General features: G+C 44.3%; 3 protein-coding genes across 16 annotated transcripts in view; 2 read left to right on the top strand and 1 right to left on the bottom strand.

Moving 5' to 3' along the window:
* LOC116553182 (cytochrome b5 domain-containing protein 1) overlaps positions 1-23,232 on the top strand; it is a 30,564-nt gene extending 7,332 nt beyond the window's left edge. Inside the window, exon 5 of one of the 2 annotated variants that reach the window (XM_032280421.1) lies at positions 23,035-23,232. In XM_032280421.1, the coding sequence (XP_032136312.1) occupies positions 23,035-23,070 (36 nt within the window). In that variant the 3' untranslated portion in view covers positions 23,071-23,232. Of the gene's footprint in view, positions 1-3,643; positions 3,999-23,034 lie in introns of those variants that run through there. The other variant, XM_032280422.1, reaches the window with a different exon arrangement.
* Positions 426-25,487, bottom strand: LOC116553183 (translation initiation factor IF-2-like). Its single transcript, XM_032280423.1, has 3 exons — positions 24,543-25,487; positions 22,618-22,717; positions 426-1,643 (listed from the first exon to the last, which is right to left on the bottom strand). The coding sequence occupies exons 1-2, from the start codon at positions 25,081-25,083 to the stop codon at positions 22,677-22,679; spliced, it is 582 nt and encodes a 193-aa protein (XP_032136314.1). The 5' UTR covers positions 25,084-25,487; the 3' UTR covers positions 426-1,643; positions 22,618-22,676.
* The window catches only part of CHD3 (chromodomain helicase DNA binding protein 3), a 28,421-nt gene continuing 25,372 nt past the window's right edge, over positions 23,032-26,080 (top strand). For 12 of the 13 annotated variants that reach the window (XM_032280416.1, XM_032280409.1, XM_032280405.1 and 9 more), the window contains exon 1: positions 24,156-24,463. In XM_032280416.1, coding sequence (XP_032136307.1) covers positions 24,187-24,463 — 277 coding nt within the window. In that variant the 5' untranslated portion in view covers positions 24,156-24,186. Of the gene's footprint in view, positions 23,111-24,155; positions 24,464-26,080 lie in introns of those variants that run through there. The other variant, XM_032280406.1, reaches the window with a different exon arrangement.

The following is a 26,080-nucleotide window of genomic DNA, read 5'->3' as shown; positions in this document are numbered from 1 at the left end:
CTGAGGTCAGGAGTTTGAGACCAGTCTGGCCAACATGGTGAAGCCCCATTTCTACTAAAAATACAAAAAATTAGCTGTGCATGGTGGCATGCGCCTGTAATCCCAGCTATTTGGGAGGCTGAGGCAGGAGAATCACTTGAACCCGGGAGGCGCAGGTTGCAGTGAGCCGAGATAGCGCCATTGCACTCCAGCTTGGGCAACAAGAGCAAAACTCAAAAAAACGAGGGTCTCACCAGATATTTTGGGAGCAATCCGTCTGTCATTTCCCCATATGGCCACCAGGTGGCTGTAATTACCTAGCCAGTCAAGGAGACCAGCCTGGAGATGGGAAAACCCTTCCAAAGTTAGGATTGAAAGGTGGCCCTGTAGATTTATAAGAGGGAGGGAAGGACCAGGAAAAAAAAGGAAAAACCACATGGCTGCCATTCTATTAGCATCAGGCTTATGCCTGCTTTTTTTGGCACAAGCACATGCCAGGAAAGGAGTGCAGTTAGAGAATTCATGGGATAGAACAAAAAGGGGGTCCTGATTACAGGTATGGGAGTTCATGGGGTGAAGTATGGAGGTGATAAAGGAATAAACACATCATAAATATTTAAATAATAGAATGCATTCATTTATTAAGACTTAAAAAAAAAAACCCAAAACTTTCCAGTTGGCACTGCTTTGTTCTCTAAATAGCCAAGTGGATATTTGCATGAGGAGTATGTAAATATGCTTTAGCCTAAAACCTAGAAAGCAAACAGAACATGAACGCAGGGTCCAAGTCCTCTTGTGGTAATCTGTTTTGTGTTGGAGGGTGGTGGGTGGAGGATGGAATGCTGAAGGGAAGGCTGCCTGTCCTCAGTGAAACACAGCAGCTTCAAAGGACTCAACTGGCAACATTTCCCCAGGTGAGGTCCCTACATGCACACATCACTGGAGGTCATAAAGAGGCATATGTTCCTTGTAGGAAGCTTGCCTGCTCACTGGGATAAAGCACGCACACACGAAAAGATAAATGAGAATAGTACATGATAAAGAACTAAATTATGGTATAGAAAAAGTTGCTACCCTCATGGCAAGTCAAAGGTGGATTATTAACCTGGCCATCCTAAACTGTTTCTGAATACTCTGTGTGTGTGTGTGTGTGTGTGTGTGTGTTGATGTGTATTATTTTGGGAAAAGAGTGCTTTAATTTCCATCAGCTTCTCCAAATAGCCCAACCCCCTACTCCTACTCCTGAAATAGCATACACACACACACACACACAACAATCATTTAAAGAGCCTCAAAAGTAAAATATCAAAAGTGACAATACAATGTGGTCCCAATATTCTGGCACCTGTCTCAATGGTCTGCCTCAACCTGTGGCAGAACCATGGCAACCCATGACAGAAATTCCTAAAGCTTTAACCTTTGGGGCTAAATTTATGGCTAGTCTCAAGCGTTTTACTACTGTGCCAAATGTTGATCTGGCTGTATGTACTTTGGAGCTGAGTAAGGGGATCCATCATTTGGTATTGATACTATAACATCCAATCATACATCAGAGTAAGGTTAATGCATCCAGCCCCACAGCTAAGTTTAGGGAGTCCACATGGATGTCCTGCTGTTGGGAGAACAGCCACTTGATGATGGATCAGTAAGAGCACATGGTTTTGCTGTAAGAAAGCACACAGAATTTGCAACCTGAATGATCTTCATCTTGGAAGCCAAAGATTAAGGATTCAAAATCAAATAGATATGCAGCCCAAATACTAGGTATTCTGGGCACACCAGAAGCGCTACAAAGAAAAACCCAAAATGCTGGTAAATGAGTAAGTGAAGCAAATCCATCAAAGCAGTAAAGGCCCGAGTGCAGTGGTATGATCACAACTCACTGTAACCTCAAACTCCTGAGCTCAGGCAACCTTCTGCCTCAGAGTAGCACCACCATGCCTGGCTAATTTTTTATTTTTTTAGAAACAGGGTCTTCTTATGTTGCCCAAGCTGGCCTCAAACTCCTGCCCTCAAGCAATCCTCCTCCCTAGGCTTCCCAAAGTTTTGGGATTATAAATGTGAGCCACCATGCCTGGCCAATATTTTAAATAATTGTGTGCCTGGGCTGGGTATGGTAGCTCATGCCTGTAATCCCAACACTTATGAGGCGGAAGGATCACTTGAGGCCAAGATAAGCCTGGCCAACATGTGAAACCTGTTGGTGAAACCCTGTCTCTACTAAAAATACAAAAATTAGCCAGGTGTGTGACAGGTGCCTGTAATCTCAGCTACTCGGGATGCTGAGGCAGAACTGCTTCAACCCAGGAGGTAGAGGCTACAGCGAGCCAAGATCACCCCACTGCACTCCAGCCTGGGCAACAGGGTGAGACTCCATCTCAAAAAAAAAAAAAATTGTGTGCATGAAACAAAGTTTGTGTTAAGTACTTATGTGTAGAATTTTCTACTTGTGGTGTCATGCAGGCATCCAAAAGTTTCAGATTTAGGAGCATTTTGGGTTTCTGATTAGGAATGCTCACCCTGTACATACATATACATATATAGAAGCATATGATTAATATAGTGAAAGTACTATAAAGACAAACAGAATCATATGAGAGTAATGGTTGAATGGTCAGAGGCATGTCTGAGGAGATGCTTACATGACTAATCTGTATTACCTGTAGAGCTGCATTTACCAACATTAACCCTCCCAACAAACTTAAGGCTATTTTTATACTGAAAAATGACACGAAAGCAGAGATGAGGTTAAGTAACTTGCCAAAAGTCATGCAACTAATAAGTACCAAGGTAGTCATGGCCCATCCAACTAACATACCGCCACCCTGCATGTCAAACATGGGATGCTATTCTAGTTACCTATCACTGCATATTTTGCCAATGAATTTGCAATATGGGTAGGGTTCAGCAGGGACAGCTCACTTCTACTCCAAAAGGTGTGAAATGCTGGGATCCAGAGGATCCACTTTCAAGATGGCTCACTCACATAATTCTCAACTTAATGCCGACTATCATTTCTTCTCCATGTGGGCCTCTGCACAGGGCAGTTTGGGCTTCCTCACAGCATTGTGGCTGGGTTCTAAGAACAGCATCCCAAGAGAACCAAGAGGAAGCTGAATCATATGACCTAGCCTCAATTCCAAGGGGAGGGAACTAGCTCCCACCTCTCAGTGGGAAGAGTCTCAAAATTACACTGTAAGAACACATGGGATGTGAGACATTATTGTGGCCATATTTAGAAAATACAATCCACCAGAGATGCACTGGAGGTAAAAGGGGGAGTATCCAGCCCTGTCTAGGGTGGAGTGGAGAAATGGTCTTTGAAGGGTTGTGTGTAAGGGAGATATGGCATTGATACTTGAGCTGAGCCTTTCTTGAAAGCCTAGGTTAGAATCTTGGCCCTATCATTTATCCTATTCATTAAAATGATACTGAGCATCTGTCAGGCAAAGTCCTGGAAACTGTGGATATAAAAAATAATCTTCTCACCTTGTAATCATCTTAAGTGAATCTCTGAAGAGAGGAGTGCTAACAGTAAACTCGATGGTTTGGAATAACAGCTACCCATTATTGAGTATCATTGTAGCCAGTGCTTTACGTAAGTTAGCTCACTTAACCCTCACCACAACCCTTTGAGACAGCCATTAATATCGCTGTTTTACAGATGAAGGAGCTGAGACTTGAAGAATAAACAACTTGCCCAGAGTCATAGTTATTTAGTGGCAACAGCTTGGATTCCTGGTGCTACCTTTTTCTGCCCTCTAGAAGCTTACAGTTTAGTGGGAGAGTCATGAAAGTTTGTGAGTCTCTTAACTTGTCATCCTGCTTCATTATTTACACGGTACCCAGGGGAACTTTTAAAGTTCCCATGTTAAAAGTCTTCAAAGACAACCTACTTCTCTTAAGACGAGCTTAGAAACCCTAATCCAGAAGGTAAGATTTGGCTCTTCCGGGCTCTTCTTTGTCTCCCAGGTTGGCCTTTCAGTTTCTGAAATGCCCCCAAAGCTTTGTGTCAGAGCCTTCTTTTTTTTTTTTTTTTAGACGGAGTTTCGCTCTTGTTACCCTGGCTGGAGTGCAATGGCGCGATCTCGGCTCACCGCAACCTCCGCCTCCTGGGTTCAGGCAATTCCCCTGCCTCAGCCTCCTGAGTAGCTGGGATTACAGGCACGCGTCACCATGCCCAGCTGATTTTTTATATTTTTAGTAGAGACGGGGTTTCACCATGTTGACCAGGATGGTCTCGATCTCTTGACCTCGTGATCCACCCGCCTCGGCCTCCCAAAGTGCTGGGATTACAGGCTTGAGCCACCGCGCCCGGCTGTGTCAGAGCCTTCTTACCTGTTGTTCCTCGGCATGCAACACTCTACCCGCCACTCTTCAGTTGGCCACCTGGCTCCTTAAAGTTGCTTACATGACACTTTCTCTGATACCTACAATTATGTCAAGTCCCGTAATGCGCCCTCCCCAGGGTGCTCTGAAACTTCATAATTATAATTAAATATTTACAATAATTCACTGTTAAATGTCCATTTTCTTCCCTTCTTAGACTGTAAGCATCATGGGGCCAGGGACCACATAGCTTATTTGTGAAACACCCAGCATCTAACCCAGTGCCCAGCCCAGAGCAGTCACTCAATAAATATAGAATGAACAAATAGTTGGTGAATGCTACAAAAGAGCTAAGTATGAAACACATATCAGGAGCACCTAACCCAGTCCTGAGGGAGGGGGTGGGGAATCAAGCCTTCTGGGGAAGTATCATCTCAAACTAAGGTTTAAAGGACAAGGAGGAGTCAGTCAAGTGGAGAGGAAGAGGACAAGGGATAGGTGGAGGAGAGAATGCTTCCTGCCCAGAATAAATAGGAAATGCAAACATAGATTTGAGAGAGTATGGATAGCTTGCAGGCAGAAGGAACTGCAGCATGGTAAAGTTAAGATGAACATGGGAGGCAAGGGGAGGGCAGCCAGTGAGAGATGTTGAGCCAGACCAAATCACAGAAGGCTTTGTAAACCAGGTTTTTTTTTTCTAATTGAAACATAATTCACATACCATAATATTCACACTTTTACAGTGTACAATTCAAACTTAAGTGTTTTTTTTTTGTTTTTGTTTTTTGAGACAGAGTCTTGCTCTTGTTGCCCAGGCCAGAGTGCAATGGCACGATCTTGGCTCACTGCAACCTCCACCTCCCGGGTTCAAGCAATTCTCCTGCCTCGGCCTCCCGAGTAGCTGGGATTACAGGTGCCTGCCACCACAATGGGCTAATTTTTGTATTTTTAGTAGAGACAGGGTTTCACCATGTTGGCCAGGCTGGTCTCAAGCTCTTTACTTCACGATCCACCTGCCTTGGCCTCCCAAAGTGCTGGGATTACAGACATGAGCCGCTATGCCCAGCCCAGAGTTAAGGGTTTTATAGAGAGAATCCCATGATCATATTTGCATTTTAAAAAGGTGACTTGACCACAATGTCAAGAGAGAAGGAAATGAAGGAGGGAAAGTGGAGACAGAGAGACTGGCGCTAATGCAGTAGTCCAGGAGAGAGCCGAAGGCAACCAGAACTACGTTAGTGGCAGTGGAGATCGGAGAAAATCAACTAAAGTTAAGAGAGAATTGCAGGACTTGATAATTTGGGCAGGGGTCTAAGACAAAGGGAGGAGTCAAGGATGACACCTGTGTCTGGCCTGGATGGTGAGTCCACTGGCAGAAAAAGGGACTGCTGGAAGAGGACTTTGGGAAGGAAAGTGATGAATTTTTAGTTAGCTATATGAGGTAACTCTGGGGCATGCAGGCACATGTCCAGATCTTACTGGATATATAGGACTGCATCCTGAAAGACAGCTCTGGGCTAGAGTTCTAGGTGAGGGAATTATTAGCAGATAGTAACTGTAGCCAGTCAAAGATCAGATCCCCTTAAGGGCAAAGTGTAAATTAAGCAGAGTTTTGGGGAGGAACACTATCAAAGGGAGGGGAGGAGAAAAGGACACTGGAAAGGAAGGCTAGAGAGGTGAAAGAGGCCAAGCAGGGAATGTTGCCATGGAAGTCAAAGAGAGAGCATGGAAGAGAAGGGAGTGGTAAACACTATCAAGTGCTGCACACACGTCCAGTAAGATGAAGCCCTGAGTGACCATGGATTTAGCAAACAGCAGGTCAAGGTGGCTTTGTTAGAGAAGCCAGGCTGTAGCTGGACAAGGTAGGCATGGGATATTCTTAGAAGAAATCCAGCTGCAGAAAGGAGTGTACTGGCTTTATAACCATGCACAAAATACCTTCCTTTAGATTCCTTCAACCTTAAAGTACAGATAATAGAAAGTAAGGTGACAGCAGGGCAACAGGCAAGACCCAGCACATGGTCACCCTAAAAAGATGCTACCTTATAGTATTGTTGAGAAGATTAATTAGGGTATGGGAACCTGCCCAGCGCTATGAAGAGTCCTTGGAAAAGACACTCAGAAAACCTTCATTTTCTTTCCCATTCCTTGTGCTAGCCATTCTTTATTTAGTAATGGGTCCTCCCCTCAGGATTTTGAAAGTTGGCATTTTTCAGCATCCAGGTAACATCTGTCATGATTAGAAAATTAACAGACACTATCTGTGACTAATACTCAGTTTCCAACCTAACAATCGTGTTTGTTCCTCCATTAGGAGAAGTTTTTGAGTCAAGTACAATATGGTTTGTTTCATATCATGCCAGAATTGAGGTTCTTTATACAGTGATGGAAAGCAAGGGAATGGGGCCAGCTACTGGGAGAAGAGTAACTAAAGTCAGTCCTTTGCTCCTAAAGCAGTTTAAGGTGCTATTCATAACTCAGGTTGTGAATCTTCTCACCTTGCCATCATCTTAAGTGAATCTCTGAAGACAGGAGTGCTAACAGTAAACTCGATGGTTTAGAATAACAGCTACCAACTATTGAGTATCATTGTAGCCAGTGCTTTATGTAAGTTAGAGCTCACTTAACCCTCACCACAACCCTTTGAGACAGCCATTAATATCGCTGTTTTACAGATGAAGGAGCTGAGACTTGAAGAATAAACAACTTGCCCAGAGTCATAGTTCTTTAGTGGCAACAGCTTGGATTCCTGGTGCTACCTTTTTTACACCAAAGCTCAAACTCTTTCTCTAATAAAGTGAGTGGATAACTTTATTACTGACTCTGGGATACACTTTAGAAGTTCTACAGTTTTGGAATATAGAATCTTATAAATATAAGTTGATTTTTTTTTTTTGTTTTTGAGACGGAGTTTCGCTCTTGTTACCCAGGCTGGAGTGCAATGGCGCGATCTCGGCTCACCGCAACCTCCGCCTCCTGGGTTCAGGCAATTCTCTTACCTCAGCCTCCTGAGTAGCTGGGATTACAGGCACACGCCACCATGCCCAGTTAATTTTTTGTATTTTTAGTAGAGACGGGGTTTCACCACGTTGACCAGGATGGTCTCGATCTCTTGACCATCCCCAGCTACTTGGGAGGCTGAGGCAGGAGAATCACTTGAACTTGGGGAGGTGGAGGTTGCAGTGAGCTGAGATGGCGCCATTGCACTATAGCCTGGGAGACAGAGCAAGACCTCGTCTCAAAAAAGAAAAGATTTTTCTTTATAGAGTGCTAGATGATGAAAGGGCCCAAGAGCAAGTGAAGGGTTAGGAGGAAGCCAGTGTGAGTTAACATTTCCCATGACAAATTTTATAACCTAAAGGTTAACCAGCTGGGAAAAGTGTGCAATTCTGCTGGAGCAACTGGGGCTTGAAAACAGATGAAAAACATCTAGCTGGCTGGATGTTTCTTAAAACTATTAAGAAATTGTTGGCCGGGCGCGGTGGCTCATGCCTGTAATCCCAGCACTTTGGGAGGCCGAGGCGGGTGGATCACGAGGTCAAGAGATCGAGACCATCCTGGTCAACATGGTGAAACCCCGTCTCTACTAAAAATACAAAAAATTAACTGGGCATGGTGGTGCGTGCCTGTAATCTCAGCTACTCAGGAGGCTGAGGCATGAGAATTGCCTGAACCCAGGAGGCGGAGGTTGCGGTGAGCCGAGATCGCGCCATTGCACTCCAGCCTGGGCAATAAGAGCGAAACTCCGTCTCAAAAAAAAAAAAAAAAAAAATTGTTAAAAAGCAATGTCAAAAGGGAAAAAGTGTTTGGTTTTTGCCATTTTGTATAGGACAATTCAGCTTCCATCACAGTGGTCTATCAAAGCAGATCTACAGCTGGGCATGGTGGCACCTGTGCTTATGGTCCCAGCTACTCCAGAAGCTGAAGTGGGAAGATTGCTTGAGCCTGGGAGGCAGTTGCTGCAGTAAGCTGAGATCACACAACTACACTCCAGCCTGGGTGACAGAGAAAGACTCTGTTTCAAAAATAAAATAAAAAAGAAAAATTTTTAAAAAGCAGATCTAAAAAACTTGCAGAAGGCAAACACAACAATTTTGGGCTTACATCTTCCTCCTTCTGATTAAGATGATATCCGTTACTCAATGAGAACACGGAAAAAGATTTAGCTAAAAGGAAGCAATAGAAGGATGAGCAGATCAGATATTGCAGTATTTGGGTCCTTTATTAGCTACTGGAGGTACAGAGAACTATTCCATAGCTCAGAAGTTGAGTTAGTTTTATTTTAAAATGTATTTATTTTGGCCAGGCGCAGTGGCTCACACCTGTAATCCCAGCACTCTGGGAGGCCAAGGTGGGCAGATCACCTGAGATTGAGACCAGCCTGGCCAACGGGAGACCAGCCTGGCCAATATAGTGAAACCCTGTCTCTACTAAAAAAAAAAAAAAATTAGCCAGGCGCAGTGGCGCATGCCTGTAATCCTAGCTACTCGGGAGGCTGAGGCAGGAGAATCACTTGAACCCAGAAGGTGGATGTTTCAGTGAGCTGAGATCACAGTACTGCACTCCAGCTCAGGGGTGACAGAGCAAGACTCTGTCTCAAGGAAAAAAAATATTTAATTTTGTAGAAACAGGGTCTCACTATGTTGTCCATGCTGGTCTTGAACTCCTGGGCTCAAGTGATCCACCCACCCCAGCCTCCCAAAGTGTAGAGATTACAGGCATGAGCCACCACACCCAGCCAGAAATTATTTCTAAAAGGATGCCACACCATCATATCAAGCTAAGCACATCTAGAAACAAATTCATTACACCCTCTTCAAGCCAGCTTCTTTATCAATTCCTATTACCAATGTCCAATTCTTGAGCCATCACATCATTCCAATTTTTTCTTTTTTTTCAGGTCTACCATGGTCCATGAGTTTGGGTATAAATGCCTACCTCTCAATAGCTCTGACCTTGGGCAAGATATTTAACCTCCCTTTATCTCTGTTTCCTCATCTGTAAAATGGGTATTGGGATAGTTTCTACTTTATAAGGTTATTGAAAGGAGTAAGTGAGTTAGTATATATTAAGTATTTAGATAGGTTCTGGACATACAGTAAAACTCAATAAAAGTCAGCAATCAGCATCCTATTGTTCATCTTTTGTACATACACTTTACTATTTTTATATTTTATTGGTCTTTTTCTTATTGATTTCTATGACATCTTTATTTCATCAATAACACGCTAGCTCACTATCTTCCTTTCTACCCCCTTCCTCCTGCTATTATACAATGTTGGAGTAATCCTGGAGCCAGTACCCCACCCTAGTAGCTTCTTGATCACAGCAGAAACAGGAAGTAGATCTCTGGTGGGCCAGTTCTAAAATGCTCGTTTTCTTTTCTTTCTTTCTTTTTTTGTTGAGGTGGAGTCTTGCTCTGTCGTCCAGGCTGGAGTGCAATGGTGCAATCTCGGCTCACTGCCACCTCCACCTCCCGAGTTCAAGCAATTCTCTTGCCTCAGCTTCCTGAGTAGCTGGGATTATAGGCGTGCACCATGATGCCTGGTTATTTTTTGCATTTTTAGTAGTGATGAGGTTTCACTATGTTGGCCAGGATGGTCTTGAACTCCTGACCTCAAAGTGATCCACCCACCTTGGCATCCCAAAGTGCTGGGATTACAGGCGTGAGCCACCATGTCTGTCCTTACAATGTTCTTGTCACTCTGGAAACCCAGTCTTTAGTTCTTCTTTGGCTCTTCCAACAATTTTGTAATTCCTAGTTTCCTGGATAAAGTATCTTTCTGAGCTAGAGTAGCTTCTGTTATCTCTGAGCTCTAGTAGATCATATAGTATTTACTGAATAAATGGTTTGTCCTAAATGGCACAAATATTTTCCTAGCTAGTCGTTTACTTTATGATGTTTTCTTATATAGTAAAATTTAGTTTCACTGAGTTAAATCTATCCATATTTTCCTTTATGGTTGATGCTTGTTGTATGCTTAAGGCCTTTTTCACCCCCAAGATTAGAAAAATATTAATCCACACTTTTTATATCTCATTCTCATTCTCTAAAAATCTTTTTGATCTTGCTGAATTGAGCAGAATTAATGTTTTCTTTTTAATGTCACTAATCCATCTTAAAACTAGTTTAGTAAATTGTAAGGATCCACCTTTTATATTTTCACAAATAGTTTTCCATTTATCGATTATGCATCATTATTTATCAACAATCCTTTGGCCCACTAATGAGAGCCTAATGAGAAAGATCAAGGATAATATGGTAGCACACAGGAGGGCACTTATTATAAGCCTGGAGAGTAAGGGAAGTTTAGTGCATGCCTACTTACTGTGTGTCAAACAGTACTAAGGACCTTCAATGTATCATTCCACTGACTGCAATATTAGGGCTTCACAAAAAGACTTACATGTTGCTATTTTAGTTAAAGAAACGGAAACTCTGAAAAGTGGAAGCAGCATATGAACCCAGACCTATCTCCCAAGTCCAGGTTGTTACGTACCATGGCTGACCGCTAATAAACATAGCACTGCCTCTTTGAAGGTGGACTGACAAGGAGGAGCCAGAGAGGCAAGGGAAAAACTAGGAATGTGAAACTACAGAAGTCAAGAAAATTCTATTTCAAAAGGGGGTGGTCAAGTTAAGAACTAAGAACGTCCTCTGATTTTAGCCACCAGGAGGTTGTTGGTAGTTTGACGAAAGCAGCTGGAGTAGGGGCAGAGGGCTGGAAAATGAGTAGGCAAGTAGACACTGAGGGCAGTTAATTATTTCAAGAAGCTTGGCTGTGAATGGACACAGAGGGGTAAGGTGGCCCCTAAAGGGGTCCGGAGCATTGCTTTCAAAGATAAGATTTGAGCACACTTTAATGTGGCTGGGAAAGAGCAAGTGGAATGGGAAATAAAGGAATGAGTTAGAGGATCACTGGTAACCACTGGTCCCTGAGAAGGTGGCAGGGGTGAGACCAAGACCCCAAATATAGGGATTAGCTTCAGACAGGACAGGAGGAAAGGCTAAAAGGACAAATAAGAATAGAGTTAAATATATAGTTGAGTGTTGGAATTTCAAGGGTGTTCTCATATGATTATCTCCTGGAAGTAGATAAGATTTTCTATTTATTATGGTATTAGAATGAACATATGTATCCTGTTCTTTAACATGAACTAGTATAAGGAGGTTTTGAGGAAGTCACTGTGGAGAACTAAAAGAAAGCTGACTAAGAAAAAGGATTCCTGAGCAGAGACACTGGTCTGAATGGTCATGGTGTTTTTCAGCCGTTATTTGCATCCTGGGTATAAACAAGCAAACAAAGTGAAACAAGGCCAGGGGTTTGCAGGAAGGAAAATAAGAGGGCACCTAGACAGGGGCAGGAGAGTGGTTAAAATGATAGATCATGAAATTAAGCTGGATAGGAAGAGAGGTGAAGATGGTATAGCTGATTAGGAGAAAATGAGGAGTTAAGGGACTACAGTGTCTCATGGGTCCAAGAATAAAGAGTAGAAGGAAATGAGGGTGCTAGAAGGACAGAGTGTTGTGGCCCAAGTTGGGGCTTTGAATTTAATATTTCAAAAGGAAGTCCAGAGATGGGGCCAGAAGTGGGATGGCTAGAAAGGTCTCTGGAAATAAGGGGATCAAGGGACCAAAAAGTCCAGGTGATGAATAAATCATTCATGTGGATCCTAAGGTCACATAAGATGATGGCAGGACTAAGCCAGGTGTCAGTCTTCAATGAATGAAGGAAATGTCAGGAGGTAAGTAGATAACAGTGAGGAAGAGAAGGCAAAGAGTACACAGCAAGACTGCTGCAGCCTTAACGAAATAGGGGCTTCTTACACAGATGAGGAAATCTGGAAGCAACAGTAGAGATAAAGAATTAGCCAGGCGCAGTGGCTCACACCTGTAATCCCAGAACTTTGGGAGGCCCAGGCGGGTGGATCACCTGAGGTCAGGAGTTCAATACCAGCCTGGCCAACATGGTGAAATACTAAAAATACAAAAAATTAGCTGAGTGTGGTGGCAGGCACCTGTAATCCCAGCTACCTAGGAGGCTGAGGCAGGAGAATCCCTTGAACCACAAGGTGGAGGTCCCAGTGAGCCGAGACTGTTCCACTGCACTCCAGCCTGGGCAATAAGAGCAAAACTCTGTCTCAAAAGAAAAAAAAAAAGGTTGAGCGTGGTGGCTCACACCTATAATCCCAGCACTTTGGAAGGCCACTGGTGGGAGGATCGCTTGAGGCCAGAAGTTCAAGACCAGTTTGAACTTCAGCGAGATCCCATCTCTACAAAAAAATGTTAAAATTAGCCAGTTGTGGTGGTGTGTGCCTGTAGTCCAGCTACTTGGGAGGCTGAGGCAGGAGGAAAGCTTGAACCTAGGAGTTCCAGGCTGCAGTGAGCTATGATCATGCCACTGCACTCCAGCCTGAATGACAGAGCAAGACCCTGTCTCTAAAACAAAACAAACAAACAAACAAACAAAAACCCTCTGTAAGTAACATTTTAATGGTTTCCCATAATCCTTAATTGATAGCTATTTCCTCGTTAAACCTGGCCTTAAAGGTGACCAAATGCCAAGTACAATACTTTTCTTGGTTTATACTGTTTTTTTTTCTTTTCTTTTTTCTTTTTTTGAGATAGAGTCTCACTGTGTTGCTCAGGCTGCAGTGCAGTGGCATAATCATGGCTCACTGCAGGCTCCAACTCCTGGGCTTAGCTCTCCTCCTGCCTCAGTTTCCTGAGTAGGTAGGACTACAGGCACGAGCCACCATGCCTGGCTAATTTTTAAACTTTTTTTGTAGAGATGGAGTCTTGCTGTGTTGGTCAGGCTGGTGTTAAACTCCTGGCCTCAAGTGATCCTTCTCTCTTGGCCTCCCGAAGCGCTCTGGGATTGTATAAGTGTGAGTCACTGTAACTGGCTGGTTTGAATGAAAAAAACTTTTTTTTTCCGATAGAATTAATATACCTTATTCACCATTTTAAAGATAATGCAGGAGTTTTTAGTATATTCACACAGCTGTGCAACTATCACCATGATCCAGATTCCAGACATTTCTGTCACCCCAAAAAGAAACCCCATACCCATTAGCAGTCACTCCTATTCTTCCCTCCCCTGAAACCTGTGCAACCACTTATCTACTCTCTCTAGGAATTTGCCTATTCTGGACATTTCATACAAATGGAATCAAATAATATGTGGCCTTGTATGTCTAACTTCTCTAACTAAGCATAATGTTTCAAAGGTTCATCCATCTTGTAGCATTTATCAGTACTTCATTCCTTTTTATGGCTGAATAATATTCCATTGCATGGATATAGTATATTTATCCATCACCAGTTGATGGATATTTTGGCTGTTTACAACTTTTTGGCTATATTATGAATAATGCTTCTATGAAGATTCATGTACAACTTTATGGACATATGATTTGTGGACATATGATTCAATTATCTTGGGTATATACTTAGTATTGGAATTGCTAGGTCATATGGTAATTCTATATTTAACTTTTTGAGGAACTGTCAGTTTGTACTCTTCTTGATTCCCATGAAGCATCTGGCATCAATGATGGTGCCTTCCTTCCAAAAGTATCTTCTTACTCTACCATCATAACACTACCTGGTACACCCACCACTTGAACAACTTATTTTTCTTTGGCTTCTCCTCTCCGCACGCCATCCTTCAAAGTTCCCCCAAGGTTCTGGCCTCTACTATTCACTTGATAAACTATCAAGTCCTACCATTTAAAGAGGTACCAACTCCTACTATAACATATCATGAACTTACCACTCCAGCCATATAGGGTCTACATACTACCTACTAAATTCTTTTTTTTTTTTTTTAGACGGAGTTTTGCTCTTGTCACCCAGGCTGGAGTGCAATGGTACCATCTTGGCTCCCCACAACCTCTGCCTCTCGGCTTCAAGTGATTCTCCTGCCTCAGACTCTCGACCGGCTAATTTTGTACTTTTAATAGAGACAGGGTTTCTCCACGTTGGCCAGGCTGGTCTCAAACTCCCAACTTCAGGTGATCCGCCCACCTCAGCCTCCCAAAGTGCTGGGATTACAGGCGTGGGCCACCGGCCCCAGGCCTAAATTCTTTCTTATCCCACCTAAACTGCCCTTTTTCTTCCTCAGTGCTATATGAATTTCAGTTATGTGGGAGCTAACCTCAAATGCAACTATATAGAAAGTTATTTACTTGTTTCCCCCCTCCCAACCAAGAAAGAGCTTTCTTCTCTGAGTGCTGATTTTACAACCCATAACCATCATCACAATCATATACTGTTACTTAAGTTTTTATGTCTGTTTATGTCTTATCTCAAAAAATGTCCATCAGCCGGGCACAGAGGCTCACACCTGTAATCCCAGCACTTTGGGAGGCAGAGGCAGGCGGATCACGAGGTCAAGAATTCAAGACTAGCCTGACCAACATGGTGAAACCCCATCTCTACTAAAAATACAAAAATTAGCTGGGTGTGGTGGCACACAATGGTAATCCCAGCTACTTGCGAGGCTGAGGCAGGAGAATCGCTTAAACTTGGGAGTCGGAGGTTGCAGTGAGCTGAGATCATGCCACTGCACTCCAGCCTGGGGGATAGAGTGAGACTCCATCTCAAAAAAAAAAAAATGTCCCTCCTCCCTTCACCTAGCCAATCTCTTGGTCAGTAAAAAAATTTCAAATTGCTTTATAAGATGTACAATGAAAAAATAATTTCCTCTTCCCAGTGACAACTACTGTAGTTTCCTGTATATTCTTCCCAGAATATTCTATGGATATTCACATATTTATTTCTTTCATAAATGTTACCATATTATATATGCTCTTCTATACCTTCCCTTTTGCCCTCTCATATTTTAATTATTCTTTAAAGTGAAACCTCACTAATGTTTTAAAAACCCTAACTACATTACATCCTATTGACTGTACTTTGCTTACACATTTTTCACTTCAAAGAACTAGAGATTCATGAGTAATTATTTCTTTAGAGAAGTCAGGCTACTTTTTATCCCATTTGACTCCAGTTGCTAATGTAATCAATGAAGCTACTTAATTTTGTTTACATAAGTAATAAATACTTTATCAACAAAGCAAACAATCCCCCTTGACTATTCTTTCCCCAAAGTAACCTATGTTACCAGTTTGGTATGTATACTTCCAGCATTTTTTTTTTTTTTTGAGACGGAGTTTTGCTTTTGTTGCCTAGGCTGGAGTGCAATAGCACAATCTTGGCTCACTGCAACCTCTGCCTCCTGGGTTCAAGCAATTCTCCTGCCTCAGCCTCCCAAATAGCTGGGATTACAGGCGTGCACCACCACACCCAGCTAATTTTGTATTTTTAGTAGAGATAGGGTTCACCATGTTGGTCAGGCTGGTCTCAAACTCCTGACTTCAGGTGATCCACCAGCCTCGGCTGCCCAAAGTGCTGGGATAACAGGTGTGAGCCACTGCGCCCAGCCACTTCCAGAATTTTTAAAGGCATTTAAATCCAAATAAATGTATCAGTAAAAATATTATTGGCCGGGCGCGGTGGCTCAAGCCTGTAATCCCAGCACTTTGGGAGGCTGAGGCGGGTGGATCACGAGGTCAAGAGATCGAGACCATCCTGGTTAACATGGTGAAACCCCGTCTCTACTAAAAATACAAAAAAAAAAAATTAGCTGGGCATGGTGGTGCGTGCCTGTAATCCCAGCTACTCAGGAGGCTGAGGCAGGAGAATTGCCTGAACCCAGGAGGCGGAGGTTGTGGTGAGCCGAGATCGCGCCATTGCACTCCAGCCTAGGTAACATGAGTGAAACTCTGTCTCAAAAAAAAAAAAAAAAAATTATTGTTTTAATTTCTTTAAACATAAGTAAACTAAGTGATGTCATAACATATTATGTTACAACTTGTTTTCTTCCATTCAACAATATATTAACCATGTCTCTCCATATAGAAGTAACTCATTTTTCTTTTTCTTTTCTTCTTTTTTTTTTGAGATGGAGTCTCGTTCTGTTGCCCAAGCTGGAGTGCAGTGGCGTGATCTCAGCTCATTGCAATCTCCACTTCCCGGGTTCAAACAATTCTTCTGTCTCTGCCTCCCGAGTAGCTGGAATTACAGGCATGCGCCACCACACCCGGCTAATTTTTGTATTTTTAGTAGAGACGGGGTTTCACCGTGTTGGCCAGGATGGTCTCGAACTCCTGACCCCAGGTGATCTACTTCCCTCAGCCTCCCAAAATGTTGGGATTACACACATGAGACACCACGACCAGCTTCCTTTTCTTTTTAATGGCCTGTGACACAGCCCCAGGAAATTCTGAGAACATGTGCCCCAGTAACTGTTTTTTCTTAATTGCTGTATAGTTTAGCTATTCCTTACCATCGGAGATTCAGGGTGTTTCCAGTTTTTTGCTGTTACAAACAATGTTGTAATGAACTGCTCTGTAATGTCACCCTATGCACATGTATGGTGACTGTTTCTCTAGAGTAAATGGTGAGAAGTGGAACTCTGTGTCAAAAAACACTAAGTTTATAAATATAATAGATACAATTAAATTACCCTTTGCTAGTTCTGTGGTATAGTTGTTACAGTTAATAACAGTAATATTTGTGACCATCAGTTTCACATATTAGTGTCCTTTAAAACTATAGGACATCTCATTTACTTAGAACTCATGTAGTATATAGTAGAAGAACACTAGACTGGAAGCTGAAAGATAAAAGTTCAAGTCTTGATTCTATCTCTAACTACTAACTTGATCTTATATAAATAATCCTTTCAATATCTAGGCCCCAGTTTTTATACCTATAAAATTAGATTAAAGTGATGTTTTCTAAAATATGTACCTATATTATCAGTAGCATGCAAGATGCTTTTACTTTTATTGATTTTTATTTTAATAATTATGTGCCTTTTAATTAGGAAGAAAAACATAGTTACCATATCAAATCAAAGATTTATGGATATTATTTCTAGCAATATAAAATTTACCTTTTTTTTTTTTTTTTTTTTGGAGACGGAGTTTCGCTCTTGTTACCCAGGCTGGAGTGCAATGGCGAGATCTCGGCTCACCGCAACCTCCGCCTCCTGGGTTCAGGCAATTCTCCTGCCTCAGCCTCCTGAGTAGCTGGGATTACAGGCACGCGCCACCATGCCCAGCTAATTTTTTGTATTTTTAGTAGAGACGGGGTTTCACCATGTTGACCAGGATGGTCTCGATCTCTTGACCTCGTGATCCACCCGCCTCGGCCTCCCAAAGTGCTGGGATTACAAGCGTGAGCCACCACGCCCGGCTAAAATTTACCTTTTAAAGCACATTCATTTAAGAAAAGTGAGTGATTTAAAGAAAATAATATGGCAAATCCTGAAAATAATATATGAATGACTGAAGTTTCCTCCTTGATGAAATCAAGAACAGGTTAAAGCAGTAGATCCTAGACTTTTAGATTTTAATGATCAATAAAATGTAAAAAAAAAAAAAACGTTAGTGATCAACACAGGGTTGCTGACTTTTTATTGTGCTGAGTAAGGACATTAAGAACAACAAAACTCATAATCCCAGCACTTTGGGAGGCCGAGATGGCTGGATCACCTGAGGTCAGGAGATCACCCTGGCCAACGTGGTAAAATCCTGTCTCTGCTAAAAATACAAAAAATTAGCCTGGCATGGTGGCAGGTGCCTGAAATCCTAGCTACTCAGGAGGCTGAGCCAGGAGAATGGCTTGAACTCAGGAAGTGGTGGTTGCAGTGAGCCAAGATTGAGCCATTGCACTCCAGTCTGGGCAACAAGAGCAAAACTCCGTCTCATAAAAAGATATTTAAAATGTTTTATAATTATAAAAGAAGTATGTGTTGAAAATTTTCAGACCGTACAGTAAATATAAAAAGTCATTTTCTTATTCTTTTTCTCTCCCCTCCCCACTAAGATCTACTCACAGACATTCTGCCATACAGATCTATCTCAGCTTTAGAAAGGAAGTTTTTAACATTATAAATATGTGCATGTATATGTATATTTAATAACATGTAACATTATAATTTATAATATAAAATTAAGCATATATACAGTTATCCTACATAAATATAATATGTACTATGTTTATTCTACATAAAAATATATATCAGAAATACATCCTCTCAGAATGAAGAACAGGCTTTTTCAGGAAAGGACATGTGGAACCTCACTTAGCCATTTGAGAACCACTGATTTGCAAGACCTTCCATCTCTAAAATGCTATGATTAGGTCTAGAATATCCTGAGTATTTACATGTCTTTCATTATTATCACTAACCTACATAATCCAAAATACAGTTAGGAATCTCTTTAACATCTTCTTGAGTAGAAAATCATAGACTGCAATTATTTTTTCAGTCTTTTAATCTGCTTGTTGTATGAGCACATATCTGTGCTCTATCACTGATTATAATTGGTTCCCCACATCAGAGTTTTAGCCTGGGGTCAAAGACTTCAGGGTATTCACAATGCCATGAAAACATATGTGATATTTTGTGTGTATTATTTTTTCTGGGGAAAGTTTCCAACTTTCTACGATCCTAAAAGGTTAGAAACTATGCTTTAGATATCTTTCTTACTTTTGCATTAAATAAGCTTATTCTTAGCTTAAGAGTCCTTTAAAATTTTTTCTTCATTTGCATTTGACAGCTGAATATTTGAGTTCTTTGTTCTCACCTTTAATAGTCTTCTCATTAAAACCAAAACATATTCTCCTCTACCAATTAATCATAAGGAATGTAAATTTTTTACGTAATTTTTATTTTTTGAAGTACTGAAAGACAGAAGAAGGCAGAGACTGATGCCTCACAATGAAAGTGACAGGCAGGGAGACAAGCAGCTAGAGACAGTGAGACACACAGGCACAGATAAAAGGCCTAAGGACAGAGAGAACAGATAGGCAAAAGAAATATAGCAAAACCTGGAAACACAGAAAGGGAGACCCAAGAACTGAGTAGACAGAGAAGAGGGATGGCAGAAAAATAGGCTGGCAGGGAGAGAATGGAGAATGACTGACAGAGAAGACAGGCAAAATCACCAAAAGGGATGCAGACAGGCAGAGAGAGAGCTAAAGAGAGAAGAAGGAAAGACAGATAAAGGAAGAAAAAAATAAGGTAAGAAGGAAGACAAAGTGATAATAGTGGTTTATACAACACAGTGCTTTATAATTTATAAAGTGCTATCACATACATTATTGCAGGCAGAGGGAGAATCCAGCAGACAGATGGGGTGATGGAAGGATACAGGCCAATCAGACAGAAGAAAGGGGAGAGGGCCAATCAGAAAGAGAGGCTAGAACAGAGACCAAGACAGACAGATAAGAAAAAAACAAGAAAAGAGAAGTAAGAGGGAAAGAGGCAAAGAGTGGAGAGACATAAAGATAGAGGATGAAACAGTTAAACTCAGGAAAACAGGCAGTAAAAAAGCAGAAATGAAAGAACAGTGTATTGTGTGTAGAAGTTTTATGATCATCTTTCTGAAAGAGACCTGGTTAGAGGCTGTGTCTTTGTCTCCCTCAAAGAGTTATAAAATGTCTCTAAGGTAGCATGTGAGTGGAGCCAGAAGGTGGGATGAAAAAGGAAAAAAGTTTTAATCAGGAGCAAAGCTTTTTAGACTAGGAGGAAGACAAACTTCTTAGGCCTAGCTCAACAACATAAAAGGATCTAGATTCAGCTGCCCTTAAATGATTCACATAGACTAAGTGAGAAAAGCAGGGAAGTCGTCTATAGACTCTGTGTGCATGTAAGCTGAGTTTACTGTTACTTATTAACTGTACCTATATTTATATGGTACTTTTTAGTACAACCAGTGCTTTCATGCCTTCTCCAATACATATTTCAGTGATGAAGAGACCAACAAAGATGTCTTGCTGTCATCAAGACAACTTACCACACAGAGTAGTCTACATTTGGAGAGAGTAAAGCCTTCCTGAGCACTCCTCAGGTACTGGTAGTAAAAGCATGCAACCAGCAACTAATCAATCAAAAAGACAAGTGCCTTGGGTAGCACTTGGCAGAATCAAAATGACAAAAAAGGCAAGCCCAGCCAAGTTAGTTAGGAGTACTGACAGACTTACAGAGGAAGGAGCATCTGGAAAAACTGGAAGAAAAGTAGGGAGAAGTACAGCAAAACACAAGCAAAAGCAAGCAAGCAAAGAGATGTGTCTATGTGTAGACTCTTCTCTGGAGCAGGATCCAGGAAATGTGAAACAGTGGCTGCTTCTGGGGAGAGGAACTTGGGGACTAGGGGAGAAGAATGGGAGAGAGGCTTACTTTTCACAGTCCACTTTCTATACTTTTAAATGTTGTACCATAAGTAGGTACTACCTGTTTAAAAGTTAACTGGGAAAAAGAAACAAAAGAAAAGAAAAAAGCAAGAAGAGATGTGGACAGCAAGAGCCTGCTGAGCAGACAGACAGCAAAAAGGCAGGAAGGCAGCAAGAGACTGGGAAAATGGCAAAAAGACTGAGGCAGGCAGACTGTCTGAGGAACCAGAAACAGAAAAAGAGATCACTGAAATAAAGGCAAACATGAGAGAAGGCAGGGCAGGGGATGTGGCAAGAAGGCAGATAAGACTTTGAGGCAAAGGGGTTCCTGAGAAGTTTAGGGGAGAGAGACTATCTCCATTGATGGGATGTTGGCAGAGAAGAAGCAAAGGAAGAAAAAGCAGTAAGTACGAAGACTAAAAAGAGAAAAGCATTAAACGGTGGGATAGCAGCATACAGGGTAGACAGGCAAGACAGACCCCAAGGGAGGGAAGGGAAAATGAATAACAGGCAATAAATAAGAAAAGGAACAAGCAGAAGGGCAGGATAAGAGGCAAACCAAGATGGGGTGCCGTGGCAGGGCCTGGAAGGTAGACAAACCAAGAGATGCAAGCTAAAAAAGTGATAGAGACAGGCAGGCGGGGAGACAGATGGCTAGAGAGAGAGTGGTGGGCAAACAGCCAGAGAAGCAGACAGACAACCAGAGAGGAAAAAGAGGCTGCCAGCCAGTCAGGGAGGAGCAGACAGGCAGGCAGGCAGGCAGACACCATAACAGGAGCAAGCAGGTAAAGAGGGAGGCAAAAACAAGGAGAGAAGAAGAAAAATCAAGAGGTTAGGGGGGAGAGAGAGAGAGAGAGAGAAAATGAACAGGAAAGAGATGCAGACAGGCAGAAAGCGGGATGGACAAGGAGAGGGAGAATAAGGCAAATTAGCAAATCCACATGCAAAGCACACTCAAGAGACAAAATGACAAATGTTTGTATAGGGATGCACATGGCCACCTTTAGCCACCTGCACCTGCAGATCATAGAACATGTGGCAGGCAGAGGCTCTCAGTACAGGGAGAGGGCACAGAGGCAGAGAGGCTGCAGCGCACATGATTCGCGCTGCGTGGCCCACATACACGTGGAAACACTCTTCCCAGACACAGTACGATCCACAGACACACACAGAAGGGGCCAGAAAGAGGGGGAGTCAGGCACACAGGAGGAAGAGCCACACGCAGTCAGAGACTGGAAGACAGAAGTAAGCAGAAAGAAGACAGAGATGGAAAGTCACTTAGAGGTGACAGAGCCTGCGGGTCCAAGGGATGAGAATGATAGTCTCAGTTAAAAACAAAGATATCAACAGAGAGAAGCCCACACATAGAAAGAAGGGGATACCCAGATGAACTCGTAAAGAGACTGAGAAAGAAGACAGGAGAGCAAGATCGACTGGAAGAGGAGGAGGAGTTAGACTTAGTACAGAATGATGTGGGAACAGAAGCAAGAGAATTCCAAAGGCCAGGTTGAAAAAAAAAAAAAAAAAAAAAAGGATGGAAACCAACACCCAGTACAGTGCATTAGTGTGGGGAGTGGAGCACTAATAAGGAACATTTTCGCTTCATAAACAAAAATGGGCATCATATTCCCAGTAATACTTTCTGGTTGCTGCCCACCTACCCCTCCCTCTCAGGTGCTCCTGAGCACAGCCGAAGATGGGTGGCCAGCAGTTACACTGGAGAGGTAGAGGAATAACCCAGAAATGATTCCGCAGGCATGGAATAGGAAGCAAGGGAAGGGGCAAAGGGAGATCAAAGGAATGAGAGGAAGCTAGAGTAAGAAAGGGTCAACAAGAATGAAAGAGGGTAGCACTGAGCTATTTGCCCTTCTTTTGCTCCATTTGGCAAGGATCATTTTCTGTCTAGACCTCTCTGAGCAAATCTCTGTATGAGAAAGCTACTTCTGGACTCCTTTCCAACTGTCCAATTCCTAGTACTACTTTACCATAAACACTGGGGTACAGTTGGAAATCACAGGTCAGAAAGTTAGATGAAAACGCCTGAGTGTAGCCCCTACCTCTGCTTTTTCTCAGTCCCGGTTCCTTTCTTTTTCACGGTACCTCGGTTGCTTCTACTTTATCGGATAATGTTGGAGATCATGGAGGAAGGCGAATATACTGAAATGAAAGAAAAGAGCACATAATTTCACCATCTTCAGATTTGACTCTTTCCTCTTTATCCTAAAAATTTGTCCTATTTACCCCCAAATTAATCTCTCAAGTCAGTTGAATTTTACATTCTAGCAATTGGAGGAGGGGAAAGCAAGGGAAAGGGGGAAAAGAGTAAAGATAAAATTTACAACAATTATAAATCACTGAAAAGGCTGGGTAAAGGGGAGAATCAAACATGGACTCCTTTGAAAAAAACTCAATCATCGTATCTATTCATATCTCTCCCCCAAAAGTCACTAGGATTTCTATCACTTTTTTTAAAGAAAGGAGAAAAAAATCCAGTCCCGCTTCTCATTTAAAAGATCTGTACACAATTAAATGCGTTGTGACTTCAATGAGGTATGTAGAAACAGAGTTATATATAAACATATATTTCATCTTTTTCCTTTTCAATGCCTGAAGGGGAAAAAAAACCTTCACATCAAACCACTCCCTTCTGAAGTATTCAAAAAAAAAAAAAAGCTTTTCTTTAGAGAAGGGAGGTGGGGAGGAAGAGACTAGTAAAGAAAAGAAAAAAAATTAAATCTAGTTGGACTAGTATCTAACTAGTTAACCTTTAACAATTTATGCTGATGTCAGACTGAGCATGAGTACTGATTAATGCCCCCCCTCAAATATTTTTTATAAGGGGGGAGTTAGTCACAGCAGCCATTTTTGTTTTATGCAGAAATCCTTCATGCCCCCCCAACACACACAGACACACAGACACACACACACACTTCAGTACACAAGGAAAATATCTCTATTAATCTGTGCACTAATCAGTTATGAAAAAGGAGAAATTTGTGGGTTTCTGGGTAGAGGCTTGGAGATGGGGGTGTAACAGGGAGGAGAATGGGGGGGTGAAAAATGAAATATTAAGCCAGCCATTTTGTTTGAAAAGGGGATTTTCCCCCCTCTCCTTTTCTTTATGGAGGGGGTGGCGGTGCTGGAGGGGGGGTTGTTTTAAAAATAATTTCAAGGCGGCCATCTTAGTGCCTCAGCTCTGAGAAATATTTCTGAGCGCCCCCCTCAGAATTTAAATATATTTAAAGCAACGGAGAGGGGGGCAGAGAGAAGTCGAAAACTTTTATATATATACACACATATATATGTATATATATATATATATATTTTAAATCCCCCTTTCTTGTTCTCTTGGGAGGAAAGAGAGAAGGAAAAAAAGTCTTTCCTCAATTTTTTTCCAAGACAATTTTTGGGGGTGGTTTGGCCCCCCTCCTCAGACGGCGGCCCCGAGGGTGGGGGTTTCGGAGGGGGGTGGCCCGGGGGTTTGGGGGGCTGGGGGAGGAGGTGAGGAGGAGGAGGACGCCGCCGCCGAGGAGGAGGAGGAGGAGGAGGAGGAGGAGGTGGTGGTAGCGGTGGGGGAGGCGGGCGGGCGGTGGGTGGGGGGGTGGTGGGGGGGCCAGAGCCACAGGATGGCTTCCCCTCTGAGGGACGAGGAGGAGGAGGAGGAGGAGATGGTGGTGTCGGAGGAGGAAGAAGAGGAGGAAGAAGAGGGCGACGAGGAGGAGGAGGAGGTGGAGGCGGCCGACGAGGACGATGAGGAGGACGATGACGAGGGAGTACTCGGGCGCGGGCCGGGCCACGACCGGGGCCGCGACCGCCACAGCCCCCCCGGCTGCCACCTCTTCCCGCCGCCGCCGCCGCCGCCGCCACCGCTGCCCCCGCCGCCGCCGCCGCCCCCGCCGCCAGGTAAGCGGCCGCCCGACTACCCCCCAAGCCCAAGTGGGAGCCGCGGGCGCGCGAAGCCGGGCGGGGGCGAGACACCCACCGCGCGGCCGAGCCGAGGCGAATCCGGGGCGGGAATCCGGGGCTCGGGCCCGTGGCCCTGCGGCGGTACGGGCGGTCGGTGGCGGCCGCGACCGCGGGGCCAGGCCTCCTCCCCTCTCCCGCTGCACCCCTCCCCCGCCGCCACCACCACCGCCGCCACCGCCGCCGCCGCCGCCACCCCGGCTGGAGAGCGCCGGGCGCGAGCTGCGCGCGCGGACCGGGCCACTCGGTCGCGGCTTTCGGGGGAGGAGGAGGAGGAGGGTTTTTTTTTTACCCTCGGCGGGGAGGGGGTAGGCAGGAAACGGCCGAGGCGAAGCCAGGGCCCCCTCCCTGGCCGAGCGAGGGACCGCGGAGACCCTGGCGGCCGGACGGCGGCGTGGGGGAGGGGTGCGTGGGGGAGGGGCGGCCGCGCGAGCGCCCCTCGGGCTCGGGCCCCGGTGGGGTTGGACCGAGGGAGAGCGGGGTTTCCCCGCACGGAGCAGCCGGCGGGCCTGCCCCCCTCCGCTCAGGACTTGGGCAGGCAGAGGGGGAAAGGTGTCCATCGGACCCCCCCTCCGCCCGTGGGGACTTAGCTGCCCGCCAACTGAGGGGCGTTAGGTGGCACGAGAGGGAGGGGTCGTGTGAATGTTTGTGGGCTGCTGATGAGTAGGGGCAGGTGGTGGCCACAGTCCACGCAGACCACTTCCTGGAATAAGACTGGAGCTCGTCTCCTCGCTCCCCCAGCCTCTTCAGGGGACAGCAGTCCCTTAGGATTGGGGAGCGGAGAGGAGAGTGTCTGGGGAACCAGATGCCCCCAGCTCCACCCCCTTCATCTCTCCGGGGCTCTGGGCTCTTTTGTGTCAAGTGCGGTGGGGGGGGTCCCCCTCCTGACCCCGTCAGTCTGGGGTGGCCAAGCTGCCCAGCTGTGACTCTCGCGCGGCTGCCATTCACTGTCACTCTCTCTAGCTGAAACCACCCACTCCCTGAGCACGTTGGGGGGCGTGAACTGCCCACCCAGCTGTTCTGCAGCTTGACCATCACTCAGCACCCGTCCCCCGGGGTGACAAGTCACCCGGCGGAATTCTCTGGGAGGCGCTCTCCAGACCGCTGCGCCGCGTCAGGCGCCCAGCGGTGTCCCCCTCAGACCACCCTCCTAGTGGAGTGATTTCTAGTCTTTGGGATAGGTGAGCATCGGGGTGTCCACACCCCCTGCTTGGGGAACAGCAGGGGACGTCCGCACCCCCAGGCCTCTGGCTGCCATGCGGCACAAATGCAGCAAACTTCAAAACGGCCAACATCGGGCTCTTTGTAAAACTGTCATATTGAACCGTGTGGCTTCTGTGGCAAACGTTCCCGTCTAACTGAGACGACCTTTGGGGGAGAGGAGGGTGCTTTCTTGTGTGTCGGGGAGGGATGTGTCTCCTGGAAACAGGATAAAGTCTCCCCGCCCCCCCAAGGTTGTCTGAAAAAGAGAAAAGTTTTGAAAAAGTTCTCCCCGAGAGCCCCCCCCGCCTTGGCAGGAGGGGAAGGAAAGGGGAGTTGTGGGGAGAGGGTGCCTTT

The sequence above is a fragment of the Sapajus apella genome, unplaced genomic scaffold (genome assembly GCF_009761245.1).
Source record: "Sapajus apella isolate SASKATOON/1434 unplaced genomic scaffold, GSC_monkey_1.0 scaffold12, whole genome shotgun sequence".
Lineage (NCBI taxonomy): Eukaryota > Metazoa > Chordata > Mammalia > Primates > Cebidae > Sapajus > Sapajus apella.
Note: the sequence above shows the minus strand (reverse complement) of the source record. Positions and strands in the feature narration are given on the sequence as shown.